This window comes from Electrophorus electricus, chromosome 11 (assembly GCF_041902795.1).
Source record: "Electrophorus electricus isolate QZ-2024a chromosome 11, ASM4190279v1, whole genome shotgun sequence".
Classification (NCBI taxonomy): domain Eukaryota; kingdom Metazoa; phylum Chordata; class Actinopteri; order Gymnotiformes; family Gymnotidae; genus Electrophorus; species Electrophorus electricus.
The window spans coordinates 3,812,724-3,829,303 of record NC_137507.1 but is presented as its reverse complement, the minus strand read 5'-3'; the positions used below and the strand labels follow the sequence as shown (position 1 = coordinate 3,829,303).

Sequence of the window (16,580 nt, the reverse complement as noted above, 5' to 3'; positions counted from 1 at the left end):
GTCCGCATCGATCTTTTCATCACTGTCTGCTTTCAGCCCTCTGCACTCCACACCGGCATTTACAGTGAATATATGCTTCTGCGTGCGCGTCTGTACGCATGCGCGGTTCCAGCACGCCTCTCAATGCAAGCAGCCTCTGTCCACTAGTAGATCAGCATCCAAGACATTTTACTTCTCATGCAGAATACTGTGCTCTGAATCTAGATGCATTCTTCAGCTATTATCACTACACACATGCACTGGTGTTTTGTGCGACAGCTCAAACTGGGAAAGCAACACAGCCATGTGACACCACTGGAGGCTGATAGGAGAAAGACTGAGAGACTAAGAGAGGCTGTTACCTAAAGTAGCTGAGACTTAAATCCAGAAGTCTCAAAACCAACTAGGAAATAAATGCAATGTGCAGTGATCCGAGCTAAGCACTCGACTGGTGAAGATGGTAGGCAATATCCTCTTTTCCCTGGTAGTCTCTGTTCTGCACCCTGATCAGACACCTCCTCTTACTCTAGCATCCAATCAGACAGTTTAGAGGGCTGAATACACACTAATTTCATGAATCGGTCCACAATCCAAACATATAAAAAGAAAACATGAAAGGAAATATATTAAAAAATAAAATCCCATTATACAAACATCAGGAGGCCTATATGTTTTCAGATAGACTACATATTACATAAATCTTTAACACTATTTTTGAATATTTTAGGGGAAATGTCTTTTTTTGTTTTTTTGGGTTTTTTTTTTGTGATTCATAATCTATCGCCCACCGTTTTTACTCACGAGATTTTCTCTTGAGAAAGGTTGTGCCTCATTAACAGTGCCGTTTAACCAGGGCTCTGCACTGGCTGCCCCACGTGTGCCCAGTAATGCCCCCTTTCCTCCCTCTACCCCACCGATCAGACAGCTCTGCGGTGTCACTGCACCAGCGCGGATGACACAAGCCCACGGGCACTTAGCCTTGCTGATGCAGCCGGGGTTTTCGGTGCTCAGCAAAGAATGTAGATAGACCTGATTAAAAGCACCTTTCCTGCACTGCCGAGAGGAACAGCAGACTGGATTAACCTTGCAGAACAGATTTGGAACAGAGTGCACAGCTTCATTAAGAAGATGACAGAGTAACTGTCTGTACTGGAGCGTAATTTTATTAATCTATAAAACAAAAGGTTAATCTTAGTCGAATTCACAATGTAAATGCTTTTTAAATGACAGTTCAGCTCTTGAGTGCCATATTCAGTTAGGAAGGTTGTGGCATGACAGCAAACCTTAAATTCTAGATTGGGGCAAATAAGATTAACTGTCACTTTAGTCCCAGCAGGTCCACACCCAGAAAGTGTTGGTTTGGTTCCAGTTTGGGAGGGAGGTACAGCTTTAGCTAGTAACTTTCAAAGTTAGTAGGCTCGGAGACAAAGTTAAGTAAGTTTCTATACTTGACATTTTTACACTCAACATTTGCTTTTGCAGTTGCTTCACTAAAGCATTCTTTCAACAGCCTGTCACAAATGTAACCTCTAAACCAGAGCTACAAGCCAAAATTGATTTAAAGCAGATCAGAGCTGTTATAAAGATAAAGTTAGTGCATCTTATTATTATTTTATTTATTATTTTTAATCTCCTTTTTTTTCTTGATCCACTGTGCACTGTGGCCTGGTTATGGGTTAAGGTTGGGAGTTAATAAATAAGGGACTGTGCTGCTTCAACAGGGTGCTGGGCAGAACCCGGGGTACTGGTTAGGACTGGGGGCAGTTCCTCTAATTGCCGCCTGTTTTATTTGAATCACCTGTTTAATTTGATGTTGTTTTTTTCTGTGATGTTCAGAGCAGAGGCATTTCCAGATTACTTACCGTACTGGGGCACACACGAAATTTACAGGGTCACGGCCAAACCCCTCTGCTTGACAATCAGTCGTAAGACCAAAACTGTGCCTCTAGTAAAAAAGCCTGTTAAACAGTAAATAGATTATGTGATTTAACACTAAAGTGGCTGTTACAATACCCTGGATTAGAAATGAACTTGTATTAATTGCATTAATGTATTACTGGCTATATCACGGCGTTCATTTTGCGAGCTTGTGTTATCAATGCCCCTTTTTTACTGATGGTTGTGGTAGTTTAATTAATGCCTTGCTTTAGTGGTCTAATATATAGCTTTGTTAGGGTAAACGGTTATAAGAGACTATAACCAAATCATATAGCTATGAGCTTTTATTACCTTGTTTGCTGCAGGGCTGATTTCCTTTTAAATATTTACAAATGATTTCTTGGACTAGGACCGGCAGTTTTTGTAAAAGGAATTAAGACTACTACCCAAGTTAGTCTAAACTAGGCTAAACAACCATAGAGAGCCAACTGGGTAACTTAGCTACCACACAACACAGCATCAGTATTTGGCGACAATTCTTAGTCATGGTGCCTTGCTGAAAACTGTCACCATGCTTTATGGCCTTCATGAACATCGTTTCTGTTTGTTAAAACTTAGTGGTACTGAAGCACTGCATCAGAGTGAGCCACAAATCTTATCCATTCAAGGTCTGTGGAGTCGACATGATGTTAAAAATGCAAAGCCTACTACAGAACTTAACAGACTACTATCTTTACTTGCCTGCTACGTTTTCCTTCTGGGAAACTGTGTATCATAGATGAACTCAGTTCAGTTTATTCTTACCAGTCACACTGACCCATAAAGAGAAATCTAATGAAATCCTTGAACTTCCCTGTTTCAAGTTAGATTTAAAAGAGCAAATTAGTAAAATGCTATGTAATATAACATAAATTGTTATAATAACAGTTAATTGAATCATGCAATTACTTTTAGCTAAAACTGACCTCTCCACTGGATCAGCTATGTAGTATTCACCTTTATACCTACATGCAATGCCTATCTGAATAATAAAAGTTGACTTGGTCCAAAATCTTTAAAAAGTCTTGGAACTACATACTCTGCTTTTAGCCTGAACTTTCCCCTCCTATTTTAGAATTAATGTATTCTTTGTCCTTTTTCTTCTTCCTCTCAGCAGTTCTTGCAAATTTCAATACTGAAATTATCTTGTAATGTACAAGAGGAATTTATGTATATATGAATGAATAAATAAATGCATAACACTGCTATTTACAGGTTTGCCAGGTGGAAATGCATCTTTGATGGGGATACAGCTATGTTAGCGTGACTACTGGTTGTAGATCAGTTGAGTGTGCATATCCACTGTACAGATCCAGTTCTCACTGCTAATATGGAAGCCATATCTGACCGTGTGGAGGAGCCAATTGACTATTCAATAGACTGTCTGTTTGAATCCAATCAAATACCTTCTTGTAGCTCTTGGGGGGGTCATGGTAAGTGATTTTTGGTTATTCTAATTTTTTTTTTTTTTTTATTGTATACATTTACATTGCAAACACTTGTGTTTTGATATCCTTCAAGATGACTTCAAGATGGACTGCTCCACGATCATCCAGTCGATCTGTGAATCAGGGAGGTCAGAGGGAGTGCTCAGCCAGGATGAGCTGTCTACAAGAACATGAGGTCTTGGCAACTCAGAATCAGAATTGGCTTATTGTCACCAATTATGCAGACACAGAAGGATTTTCACTCTGATTAATGAACTATAAAATGTATACATATACACCAAAATGGAAAACAACCTGTAAAATATACATACCCCTACACATAATCTTAATTAAGACTGCATTTATAATCATAATAAGTCTATTTTTATTTGTTACATTTGTCACATGTGGTAAAGTTTATGACTAATATTTGTATGCATTTTATTTTGTTCTTCCATAACAGTGATGCTGTCTGGGAGTATACAACCCCCCCCCCCCGGGGTAGGTGACCTAATAAAATGTGTTCTTCCATAACAGTGATGCTGTCTGGGAGTATACGAACACCCCCCCCCCCCCCCCCCCTTTCCTGGTGAGTGATATGATGTCACCAGTTTTGGCAACATCTGCCTTTGACCATGATGGAAATACACTGTTTTTACATGGCCGGTTAAGATGGTGTGGAAATTTACAGACAGTAAAGATTGTCCCTGAAAGGAGTGTAAAATCTTGACCACAAATATCCCTGCAGATTCATGGTACACTTTCCTCAAGGACAAACAGTACACTGGTGTCAGCTTAGGAGAGAAGGGTCTTAAACTGGGCACTGGTGGGTTTAATCACAGCCCTGGAGCTGTATTTCCAAAAAAAAAAAAAAAAAAAGCCTGGGAAGGAAGTATGGAAATTGGGAGTGAGTGCAGTGAAATTGGGTGTGACCAGGAGAAGTGTAAAAATCCACTCCTCTATGTGGCTAGACTGTTTATACAGATCACAATATGTCACATGCCACAAACCCAAAATTAAAAATCAGAAACGCAATAGAAAAATTCTCAAAACAAGTCACCAATAAATTGTATGCTTACAGTAAATATTGTAAATAGTGATGTCACCATATTTGAATTTCCACTTCACTAGTCTCAGTACCTGATTTGATACCATGGCAAAACAAGAAATCCCATACAGGACACACCTTTATTTAAAAACATTTTATAAACATTAACAACTGAAGAGAAACTTTGTGTGTGACTTGAAGGGTTTTGTTGATTAATAAATGAAATTCTGGGGAGGAAAAAATGAACAAACGTCTGTTTTAATTAATTCATAAATAAATAATAATAAATATTATGCACAGTTATAATATTTTTCATTGTTCAACATAATCCATTTCAATAGAAGAATTAAATATGACAATAGAATAGTTTTACTTTTGGATGGCAGTTTGATAATAAGGTTGAAAATAATATGTAACATCGTTGTCAGACCAAAATGGCATTGCAATGGAACATCCGGTTAACTTTCCATTCTTGCCAATGTAAGCTCTTTTCTTTAAGTCCTCATATCGGTGAGAGCAGAACAAGAGCGACATAACAGGGACAATAGGTCAGGAGAAGATGTGCTTTCTCCACTGCTGGTTCACATAAGACAGACATTGAAGAGCTCACTGAAACAGAGAATCTCTTAGCAGACAGATATAATCCTACTTTGCCTGGCCCATATGTATGAGAATGCCATAGAGCAATAATAGTATATAATAATAGTATAATAATAGTGATATAGTACTGGAAGTAGCCCTACCTTATAATAGCCTACAATATACATATAAAAATGTTTATGTTTGATTAAATCTGTGCGTGTGCGTGTGCATGTGTGTGTGTGTGTGTGTGTGTGTGTGTGTGTGTGTGTGCACGTGTGCACGTGTGTGTGCGCACGCGCGCGTGTGGACCAATTATTAGACAGATTAGTCTGATGAACAAATTGAATTGCTTTGGCTATACTAACTTGATGAAGCCACTGAACTGAAATGACATAGGGAACAGCGATGACTAAGTGAGGCAGTGATGCAACAGATAATTAGCGGGTGTAGGTCTGGATCGGGTCACAGGATGGTGACGAGTTAGACCGCACCCTTACGTGCTGGTAGTCATAGCACAGGAAAAAGCAAGACATAGAAAACAGGTAATAGCAACACTCGAGAGGAATAGCAAGGACAAGACAGTTGTACTGGAGTAAACTGCATAACATCGATGTCATGGGGTTATACAACAGACCTGCGCTGTTTCATGGGCATGGCTGCGTATTTTGCTTTGGAAACGAGGAAAAATGACTGAACTCAGTTTTCCTAAGAACAAGTTTAAAAAAAAAACACACGCAAACAATCAAAAATACACCCTGTAAGGACAACCAGCATATGTAATTCAACTCTCTGTTGCTGAGGTGATAAAAATAAAATAACAGGTGCATTAATAAGATTGTGCCCTGTTACCACTGACCTCCCCAAGTTCTGCAGCTCTCTCTCTCTTTTTTGCTTTTTCACATTCACAGTTTCTTAACAATATGTAAATATGCATGACTTTTATTAATCTGCTTCACTGGGTTTTTAGGGCTAAAGCATTTCAAGAGTTTAAACTGATCTGTAACATGTGTCACAGAAACAGAAAGAGGACAAGTGGAACCTGTAAACCTACATCTGACACAAAGCATGCTTCATCTTCACCAGAGGCCTTTAAAAAAATGCTAAATGTAATTATTGTTGTTGCCTTTTTAATCCATTAATTTTATAAACCAGTGTATAAAAATGACAGTGCTATGTCCATTTTCTGAGTTACAGGTCACTATTCTGTTGTCCCTCTCCCTCTTAAAAACGTGCCCATCAATTATCCAAAGCTTTTACCAATTTGTAGAGTCAATCTGTGGAGTTAAGTGCAAAAATGGACATCCTTTAATAAAGTTACCATGGCAGCAAGTGTTCTGAGCCACCAATCTACTATTCATGCACTATACAGGTTAATCTCATAGCATCAATTTACTTGGGCGATAAATCAAAATCACATTTGTTTGGCTACCCTGTCATATGCCATTTCATCCATCAGAATGATGCTTTCTTTTTGATTATCCATGCCAGTGCATGACGCATATTAAGTAGGTCTAATAACTTTGTATGTAACATTGCAAAGGTATGGAATTTTGGCATTTTCAAATTCTATGGATTTTATTTTTATCAAAGCCACAGTATTTGCTAACCACAAAAACTGGAAATATTGTTACCACAAATGGTTGAATGTATACTGAGATCCAGCAGAGCACTCCTGGTCTTCCAAAAGGCATTCATATGTCCCTTGTCCTGAGACATAATCTTAGCATGAGAGCAAGATATGCATAACCAAACATTCTTTCTTTTCATACACTTTGATCTAACCAAGGGCTCACAATGATGATTAAATCTTCCTTTGACTTTCAGCTAAGCTCCCTTTTCATAGCCTTTAGTCATATGTCTGCAGGCAGGAAGCGTGGTGTGTGTACACAACTCTAGTGCAAACAAAAGGTACAGGAGCTAAAAGATGCACAGGCCCTGGGTGTTCTCGGCCTTGCGTTAGAAGTGACGTAACAGCGTTGCTTGTCAAAAGAGCTTGAAGACAGGTGCATATATCAGGTGAAGACCACGCCCAGTGTAGCTACTAGTATATTTTACGGACTCTTCCTTGACAGAGGCTCATAAAGTAACGTTCACTTACAGACTGCTATTTATTTTTTTGTACTGACAGATAAAGTAGACTCAGCCACTATCAGCTAACCAGGTAAGTACTGTACAGTTGTTTGGGTTGACTTTTTTTATCTAAGAATTTAAAGCCTTAAAATTATTACCATGTTTTAAACAGAATATAGTACAGTTAATTACTGTTTCTAGGAGCCCAGGACCTTTTAACTTGCATTTAATTGTGAATTTCTACAGGCTAAATTTGAAGGTAGGTCTAGTTTGTCAGTTTTTCAAGCACAGAAGATGAGATAGTAATATTTCTTAGGTCAAATAAGACTTTTATGTGAATTATTTTCTGTAGTAAAAGTAAATATAGTATATAATAGAAATAGTGATATAGTATTTAGTAATAGTAATTATAGTAAAATTGTAATAGTAATTGTAATAGAAATCAATAATAATAATACTTAACATTTTTGGTTATTTTCCTAATTGCACCTAATGTGAGTTAAACTACTGTTCTTTTTTTTTTTCATGTGTTGTTGCTATTTACTTTCAGGTACATTTTAATATAATTGTATTAGTGTTCTTGCTTTCATCATTATTATGTTCAATGCCAAACATGTTTTTTCTACAGTGTTTTTTTCTACAGTATGCCTGTGTCATTCATACAGACTCCAATTAACTCAATGGAAATCAATGAAGACATGAGTCACCTCCTCAACTGGAGCAAAAGAAATGGCACTTCCTTTGATACCACTAACGAGACAGTCAGGGGTCGGGTCACCTTTGACTTCAGCAGTGTCCACAGCAAAGGTGAGTCACACTGCCAAAATGCAATGGTGAAGAGATGCTGAAATCCCAGCACCTTCCCAGTTCAGCACTTTCCCAATTTACCCTTCCCTGGCCATGGAGTTTCTGGCAGGAAGACACTCTCCTCTTACTGCAGTCAAGCGTGTCAGAAAGAGACGTCTTCCGTTCTCCGTTATTGGATGTCACCCATAGAAATACTTTTGGTATTCATATTCCTGTTGTTTTAGCACCTTGTATAAACATCAACTCTTTAGGTCATTATATATATGAAAAGGCAAATTGATAAATAATGTTCTATTTTTCAATGGTCCCATTTTATTCATTCCATACTGGAATCTATTGAAAAAAAGTGTTTAAAGTGATTAATCTTTCGCACTTGAATGCATCTTCTGTGCAGTGTTGTGGGTACAGTGCAAAGAGTAAAAACTGAACTAGGTAGGCACTCCAGGTTTATGCCCTCAAACGTGTGGCTGTTCCAAGCAGCAGAACTGAAAGTAGTAAAATTACTTGCTGCAAGGCTGCCTAAAAGCATAGCTTACACCGTACAAAGCTATAGTTGACAAAGCAAAAAAACAAAGGCTTAGCTACTAAAGACAAGGCACTCTGTGTCTGTTTGGCTCTGTCACCATGTTTTTTGGGGTTTTTTTGTTGGGGGGTGGTGGTGGTGGAAGAAACCCAGTGAGCAACTTTTCCATGAAAATACACGTACAACTGCTGAGATGGTGCACTAAATAAATCATAAATAAAATGTGATGCATGTAAGGAGAAGAGCGAGTTTTATTATGGGCAGGGTCAGTCCAGGGTCAGTGAGCCGACATGGAGAGTCTGGGAATCCACCATCAACCAAATGAAACAAAAGCACACAACGAGAAACAGGGAATGCAGGCTATAACAAAGAGGCTAGGAAAAACAAATGCTAGACTAAACACAAAGGCTAGGAAACACGAACAACTAGGAATTCCAAATAGGCTAAGAATCACAGAAACAGCTGTTAGACTTAATACACAGAGGCTAGAATCACACAATGAACACAAACATGATAGATGCATGGAATCACAAAAACCAGCCATCACACAGGTAACAAGGGTTTAACTTTATGAACTGGTAAGAGTTAACTAGACACAGGTTAACTAGACACAGTACTCTAGGAGGGTGGCCAATCATGACAGAATGCATCTTCTTAAACAGTTCCCAAGGCAAATATTTTATAGCTTTTAGCTTTTGCCAATTGCGGAACTGTGCGCAGATTTGTTGGTATATTAAAAGAATTTAGAGTAGCATTTTGATCAGAATCCCAAATGCCATAAGAAGACTCTCAGAACAGACCAGAAACATTGTCTCTTCTTTTTACAATGAAGGAATGTGAGGCTCAGACAATTCACATTAAGTCTTCATTACAGGATGCATTATAACAACAGGAACTGAGATCATTATTAAATGATTAAATCTCCTCCATATTTAGATCTCCTGCCTGCGGAGAATGGCGAAAAGGTGACCAGACTCTTCCTACGGGAGCTGCTGAACATTCTGCTGGCGTACATCAATAAGTCCCAGAATCGCAGCTCTAAAGTGCTGGACTTCCACTATCCACACCAGCTGAAGGAAGGCCGGGAAGGATTCAGTCTGGAGCTCCCGGATCAGCCGGAAAACCTGGAGCAGCTGCTTGTTGACTGCCGCGACACTCTGAAATACGGAGTCAAAACAGGTTAATGCGCAGTGTAATACATTTTTGTCTGTGGGAATGGGGTTAGTCCTCTTTGTTAGAGTTAGCAGAGTTAGAGTTGGTCTGACTGAACTGAGGTCTTGTCCTGACCTTCTCGTTCTTAACCACCAGGTCACCCCCGTTTCTTCAACCAACTCTCGACCGGACTGGACATCATAGGCCTAGCAGGGGAATGGCTCACGTCGACGGCAAATACAAACATGTCAGACTTCAGTCACATTCAGGAATTTAACTGTGCTAACGAATAAGATGACATGCTTAGTGACAAAGATTCCCAAATTGTTGAACATTGCTTTTTAACACAAAAAAACTGTGTGCTGGTAGGTTCACCTATGAGGTTGCCCCAGTCTTTATCCTCATGGAAGAGGTCATTCTGAAGAAAATGCAGACCTTCATTGGTTGGTCTGAAGAGGAGGGAGATGGAATCTTCAGCCCTGGTAAGATGCTACCATCTTAGTGTTATAACATGATAAAACATGGCTTTTTCACAATACTGTATCGTAAAAATTACATATCGATCAATTTTTCTTTTTTTACAAAATAATATATTGGGTTTTTTTTTTACAGTATATTGCAAATTAGGTTAACAGATAGGCTTGAATTTTTTACTTTGGGTCTAGCAAGATTAATAATAAACAAAAAAAAAGGCCTGGAATATAAGGGGTTAACCCTGTTCAACACCTGTAAACGAGTACTGGCTCCAGGTTTACATTCTGCCGTCTAATAACTAATAGCTTTCAAATTACTTTATGTTGAATGATTTATAATATGTCTAGGTGCTGTATACTATGCCTTAATATTAATACACACATAATCAAAATGAAGTCTTAATATCTTTCCGCATTTACTATTCTAAGCTTGTGGCTTTTATAACAAGCAAACAGATTCAAGAACGTTTTAGTGAAACTTTTTCTAGCGTTTAACTGTACGTTTACAGAGTTTTATGTTTATTGGATCTTTCACAATTACGATATGCTGGGGGATGTTTTCCCATATGCTTGACAGCAATATGTTTGAATTCACGACTAACCTTTGTTCAGGAGGCACGATGTCGAACCTGTACAGCGTGCTGCTGGCCCGGTATCACTTCTTCCCGCACGTGAAAACGGAAGGGATGCACGCGCTCCCGCGCCTCGCGCTGTTCACCTCTGCACACGTAAGCGCGCGCTCGGTCTCGCGCGTCATTTCACCGTGACGGATCCGAACTGTAATCGTTAACAACGGTTTAATCAAACATAAATGGTGATATCTGACCTCTTTTTAATGACTCTATTTAGAGCCATTATTCGATCAAGAAGTCCGCAGTCACCCTCGGAATCGGCTCCGAAAACGTCTTTTTGGTTAAATGCGATGAAAGGTGAGAATTGCGACAGTGGCATTCGATGTTTGGGGGTTTGGCGCATAAAGCGCTAATAACAAACTGTCCGTTTCTTTTAACTAGGGGCAAGATGATTCCAGCAGAACTGGAGTACAGCATCCAAACAGCCAAGGGCAAGGTGAGGCGAAGTAGCGGACGCATAAATCCCACACCACCACCATACATCCACAGACCAACGCAGCCACTTCTTACGGACCACTTAAGCACTAGGACTCCTCCCAAGTATCTAGGTCCCACCAATTCTAGTATATAGCTAACCATAAGTATTACGCTACATCAGAGTAAAGTGAGTGTATTGTTACATTTACATCCTAGTATATTAGAAACACACAACGAGTTGCATGTACTCACTGTCCACTTTATAAGGAAGGGTGAAACTTTGTTTTTTAGAGCTGCATTAAGACTGCAGCTAATCAGTTGCCACGATGAGCCACCCAGTTCATTGCTGGTCATTTTCTGACTACAAAACCACGGCTGAACGAATGTCATTTGGATGGCGGGTCGATCGCAACACAGTGGCGGTGTTTTGACGTGGTAGTGGCATTATAGTGGGTGTTGCGCATATGACTGTATCAGGCACAGAGTTGCTGAAATTTTCCACGTGTTAGTGTAGCTGCTGCGTTTGTGAGCAGGCCACGTGTAGGGTTGGAGGGTGGTGAACATAAAAACTGGCTCGTAAGATTACTGTCAATATATGGTATTTGATATAAATATTGCTAGCTGAAGAACCCTGTTTTGTCCCCACAGGGTTTGTTTCCGTTCTATGTGAACACCACAGCAGGAACCACAGTTTATGGAGCCTTCGACCCTATCAGTGACATTGCGGACATCTGTGAAAACCATGGCCTGTGGCTCCATGTTGATGTAGAGTATAGACTCTTTCTAGATCATTCTCAGAACGTGCCGAGAAAAATATAGAGCGTGGAGGCCATTTTAAGCTGTTTGTCAACATCTTGCAGGGTGCCTGGGGGGGCGGTTTGCTCTTGTCTGAGAGACATCGGACGAAACTCAGAGGCATTGAGAGGTAACCGCATTATTGACATAGTTTTGAGGAATCCATATGAGATGCTACACTAAAAATGAAATATGACAAATATCAGAACCATTCACAGCTCTCACATTAACTATTGCTGTTAACTGTTCATAACCTCCTTGTGTACCTGAATGTGAGAATTTTCTATACTGAGATTTTGCTGTAACTACTGTTAATGGTATAATGGTCTGAAATCATAGCAGTTTCTTATAATTCTTCCTCTTGATGCCCAGAACAGTTCATTCTTTTATTGGACATAACATTTCAAGTGACAGAATGAACAAGAATGATCTGACATGCACAAAAGGAAAAACCCCAGTCCAGAGTTCCTGGGGCAGCTCGCATTTTTGCTCCACTCCAAGCTCAAAAACACTTCTGAAGTAGCATTTTTGTATCAGGATAAATCCTGATGTGTCATGAATTACAAGTTCCCAAGTCGACTGAAAACCATTAGAAAAATGGTAATATTTTTAATAATGAATGGAGTGTAATAATGAGATCTCTATCATTATGCAGATGGTATGGTCATACTAATTGGTGCCCACTAACTTTCAGTCATTTTAGCACTGGTAGCCTTTTTGGAGCATTTCCCTGCAATTGAAACCACTTTATCTCCCTCATCATGCCAGGGCTTCCTCTGTTACCTGGAACCCACACAAGATGATGTGTGTCCCACTGCAGTGCTCTGCCATTCTAGTGAGAAAGAAGGTTCGTCCAATCACTGCCACTCCAGATAGGCGGGGGGAGCATGCATGCAGAACACACCCTTTACCTGGCTTTGTGTGTGTGTGTGTGTGTGTGTGTGTGTCACCACCAGGGCCTGCTGCAAAAGTGCAACCAGCTGAGTGCCGAGTACCTTTTCCAAATGGATAAGCACTATGACACGTCCTACGATACCGGAGACAAGACCATTCAGTGTGGGAGGCACGTGGACGTGTTCAAGCTGTGGCTCATGTGGAAAGCCAAGGTAGTGCACAGCACCCACCCCAGTACAAAACCCAGTGCAGCATATGGCAACATACTGCAACACATTGCAACATGTTGTCAGTATGTTCCATAACTGAAACTGAACATATTGCAACATGGTGTATTTCCAGCATATTCCATTCCTGTCCATTCACTTCCTTGAATTCGCATGGCCAAACGAAGGTCCTTGTAGTCCAAACATGGTACCCAAACAAAGTCCCTCTAATGGCATCGTGTTAGGAGCACCTCTGAATTTGGTGGCACCGAGCTTAAAGGGCACTGCCTGTTATCAGTGGCCATGCTGCCATCGGTGCGTCTCTCGTGCGCGCCGGCATGAGCTGGCCTGCCAGCTGCAGGGATTCCCAGCTGGGGGGCTTCATTTGAAAATGGGGAGAGGGAGCAGAATCGCACCTTGAGACGGGTTTGACGGCAGGCTTGTGTTTTCAAGGCTCACTCTCCCATGAGCTGTGCTGCACGCACACACACACACACACACAAACAAACACACAACATTCTGTGCTGTTAAGAGCTTTGAGTGCATAGCATGCTGGTAGCAGTGTTTCCCATTCAGCGCCCCAGTAATGTATTACACAAAGGAAAGACTGCTTTTCATGTTGATACATAAGGTGTATTATAGGGCATGCAGTGCGACTGCTTCAAAGAAAGATTGCATCTCGGCATGTAACAAAGAATTGATTGAAATAAGCACAGAGGAACACAGAGAGATGTCTTGGTGATAAATATTGAGCGCCATCTGAATGAACACTGGAGCATTACAGTGATGTAGAGAGAGGGAGCGTGATTGCCTTAAACTACACCCTACATGTAACAATTCCAAGAAACACAAATCTAAGCACAGCAGGAGACAGCCAACAAGCATGTTTACCATCAGAGAGTCGTGCTGATGGTAAATATTGACCCATGGAAATGAACGGTTTCCAGGGCTTGGAGGGTTTCAAAGCGCAGATAGACCACTGCCTGGAAAATGCGGAGTACCTTCACTGCAAGCTGCAGAACAGGAAGGACTTTCAACTGGTCTTCCAGAGCAAAGTGAGTGCACCGCACTGACATTACATGCAAACATATGTCGAAGTGGGCTCGCGAACTCCTGGCCCCGTGTTCATCTGGTTTTCTATTGTGCTAATGCTAACCACGCTACATCTGTCATGTCACCCCAGCCGGAACACAGTAACGTCTGCTTCTGGTACCTTCCAAGCTATGTGAGGAGCATGCCTCCTGGTACAGAGAGAAACAGAGAGCTTCATTTGGTGAGGACAAAAAAATATTTTGTAAAAGTGGTCCAGTGGTCAGAAACTAACTATTGGTAAATGGGGCAGAGGGTTGCAAATGAATTGGGCAAGCCATCAGATGGGTTATAGTCTGTAACTTAAATAGTATACCTTAATATAAATAAGCATATACGAAGTACATCAGTATTATAGTGCCCTAAATATTACATACTTTATCAACAACATGATATACAGATGTCCCTTGCATATGACTTATAATTAAGCATATTTGATCATTGATTTACAGTGAAGTGTTATAATACATCACAGTAAATCCTTAAGCGGTAATGCACCTAACCTTCCTCATCAAGGCCTACAGTGGCGTTAGAGCCACAACTGTCCTCCGACGACTAAAAGGCAGCGTCCATGTTTCTAAGGTCGCCCCAAAAATCAAGGCGAAGATGATGGAGTCTGGAGCGACTATGGTCGGCTACCAGCCTCTCGGCGACAAAGTGAACTTCTTCCGCTGCGTATTCTCCAACCCTGCCACGCAGAAGGCGGACGTGGACTTCCTAGTAGACGAGATCGCTCGCCTGGGAAGCAACCTGTCGCACTTGAAATACGAGCCTAACCAGGGTGTATAGTTGAAGACTTTTCGGTTGTATCCTGGGGTGGACTCTTTCCTATGTGTTGCAGTTTGTTGATCTTTCTTGTTCAGAATTATTTCCTGAATGATTCATGAACAGACAGACTTGACAGTTTATGAGTTTTACTTGTGAAAATGGAAATCTGTTTTCAGAACTTCTAGGTTTTACAAATCCATATCTTGGTACAGCTGTGGGTTTTGTTCCATTGTGTGTGTGTGTATGTATGTGTGTGTGTGTGTGTGTGTAATATATATATATATATATATATATATATATATATATATATATATATATATATATATATATATATATAGTTTCTGTTTACTCATTGTTAAACACATACATTCATGTAAATATTTAAATTAGGAAAAATTTGAAATTAAAGTTCTTTTAGCAAGGGTTCTTCATGTTACTTCATGTTCTTCATTGAGTAAATAAATTGAAGAAGAATTTTTAAAAATCTAATTACTGAGTAATTTGTCAGAAAACAACTGTACTGTTAGGTGTCACCATTTAAGAGGAATTAGATTTTTAAAGTAAAGCAACAATAGAAGCTTCTGGCAGTTTTTAGTGCTGAAGAAACAGATCTTAGACCAAAGAAAGTACAAAAGTACACCTCCTAACCTTTCGTGACACATTAGCACACCTTGATCTTTCCTAATACACCCAGACGAATGAAGTTGACAAGGGTCCATTATGAACATTCTTGATGGGAACCCGTGGAGAGGGGTTTTCGTCCCGCCATCTGCCGGTAAAAGGGGGAAATAGCAACGCAAGCACTGAACGATTACACAGCTCATTTTTATTCTCAGTTCCAAATATAGGAAAAGGAATAAATCCATCAAACTGGCAAATTTCATATTCATGCAGTTCATATTCATCTTGTTAGTTGATCAGTGATTGGTATTTTTCTGTTCCGTGTTACTAATTCAAATAACACCTGGAATGCAGGTACATTTTGCATATTACTGGGTCTTTCCACTGATTACCAGTGAAACATATGCATGAATTATTCACAAACTGCCATGGTTATTAGCTTGCCTAAAGGCTGGCTGAGTCTTCTGCTAAGATCTGCGTGCGTGTGTGTGTTTGTGTGTGTGTGTGTGTGTGTGTGTGTGTGTGTGTGTGTGTGTGTGTGTACATATGCGGAAGTCAGAGGTGTCAGCCAACACGCTTTAATAACGAAATGTCAACGTGTGCACAAGAGTTCATCCAGAGCGTGAGAACGAGCACCAAAGAAGAAAGTTCCCCGGTAGTATGTATGTCATTCCCCCTATAGAATGAATCGCAGAAGAAGAATACTGGAAAAATAATAGTTTATTTAGCTTTTGCACTTTAACTGAACATCACATGGATGCAGTTATTTTTAAAAAGCCATAACGCATCGTATTCGTGAACTGATAAATCAAAGGCGTACATCAGCCTTTGAATGTAAATTTAATAAAGCTTAAATACAAAACGTTACGTGCATTCAGTTCTATTTCGCCTACATTATGTACATTTTAAATATAATATACTTAATGTATTGTTCACGTGGAATTTCCTTAAGCAGCCGGTACTTACAGATTGCATATGTTGATCATGTACTTGCATGGGTTGGTCAGCAGGGGGAACCGTTGGCAAACTGTTGCAAAGGTTCGTCTCCGTAAATACTAGTTTGTAATTTAACAGGCCATCTGTTGGCTATCTTAAGATGCCATTTAAACAGACCTGAAGAAAGCTTAAAAGCACGAATAATATGCTGACGCAGAGACACTGAGAAAGTCAACTCGTTGTA

The 16,580-nt window shown here is 40.0% G+C and overlaps 1 protein-coding gene and 1 long non-coding RNA gene across 5 annotated transcripts; one reads left to right on the top strand and one right to left on the bottom strand.

Annotated features, from left to right (window-relative positions):
- Positions 1-7,046: 7,046 nt before the first annotated feature.
- gad3 (glutamate decarboxylase 3) lies at positions 7,047-15,042 on the top strand. The gene is made up of 15 exons (XM_035528342.2): positions 7,047-7,114; positions 7,689-7,830; positions 9,290-9,532; positions 9,662-9,752; positions 9,875-9,987; positions 10,591-10,706; positions 10,828-10,907; positions 10,992-11,046; positions 11,676-11,792; positions 11,888-11,952; positions 12,591-12,669; positions 12,779-12,928; positions 13,870-13,977; positions 14,106-14,195; positions 14,594-15,042. Exons 2-15 carry the CDS (start codon positions 7,704-7,706, stop codon positions 14,798-14,800), a joined length of 1,641 nt encoding a protein of 546 aa, XP_035384235.2. The 5' UTR covers positions 7,047-7,114; positions 7,689-7,703; the 3' UTR covers positions 14,801-15,042.
- On the bottom strand, positions 8,594-10,721 carry LOC145659946 (uncharacterized). Of its 4 annotated transcripts, none has more exons than XR_014126134.1 (4): positions 10,581-10,721; positions 9,881-10,002; positions 9,641-9,782; positions 8,594-9,510 (listed from the first exon to the last, which is right to left on the bottom strand). It is a non-coding gene; the product is annotated as an uncharacterized LOC145659946 (long non-coding RNA). The 4 variants fall into 4 exon arrangements; XR_014126133.1 differs by having other exon boundaries at positions 9,881-9,984; positions 10,581-10,690; XR_014126135.1 differs by having other exon boundaries at positions 9,881-9,954; positions 10,581-10,672.
- Positions 15,043-16,580: the final 1,538 nt, after the last annotated feature.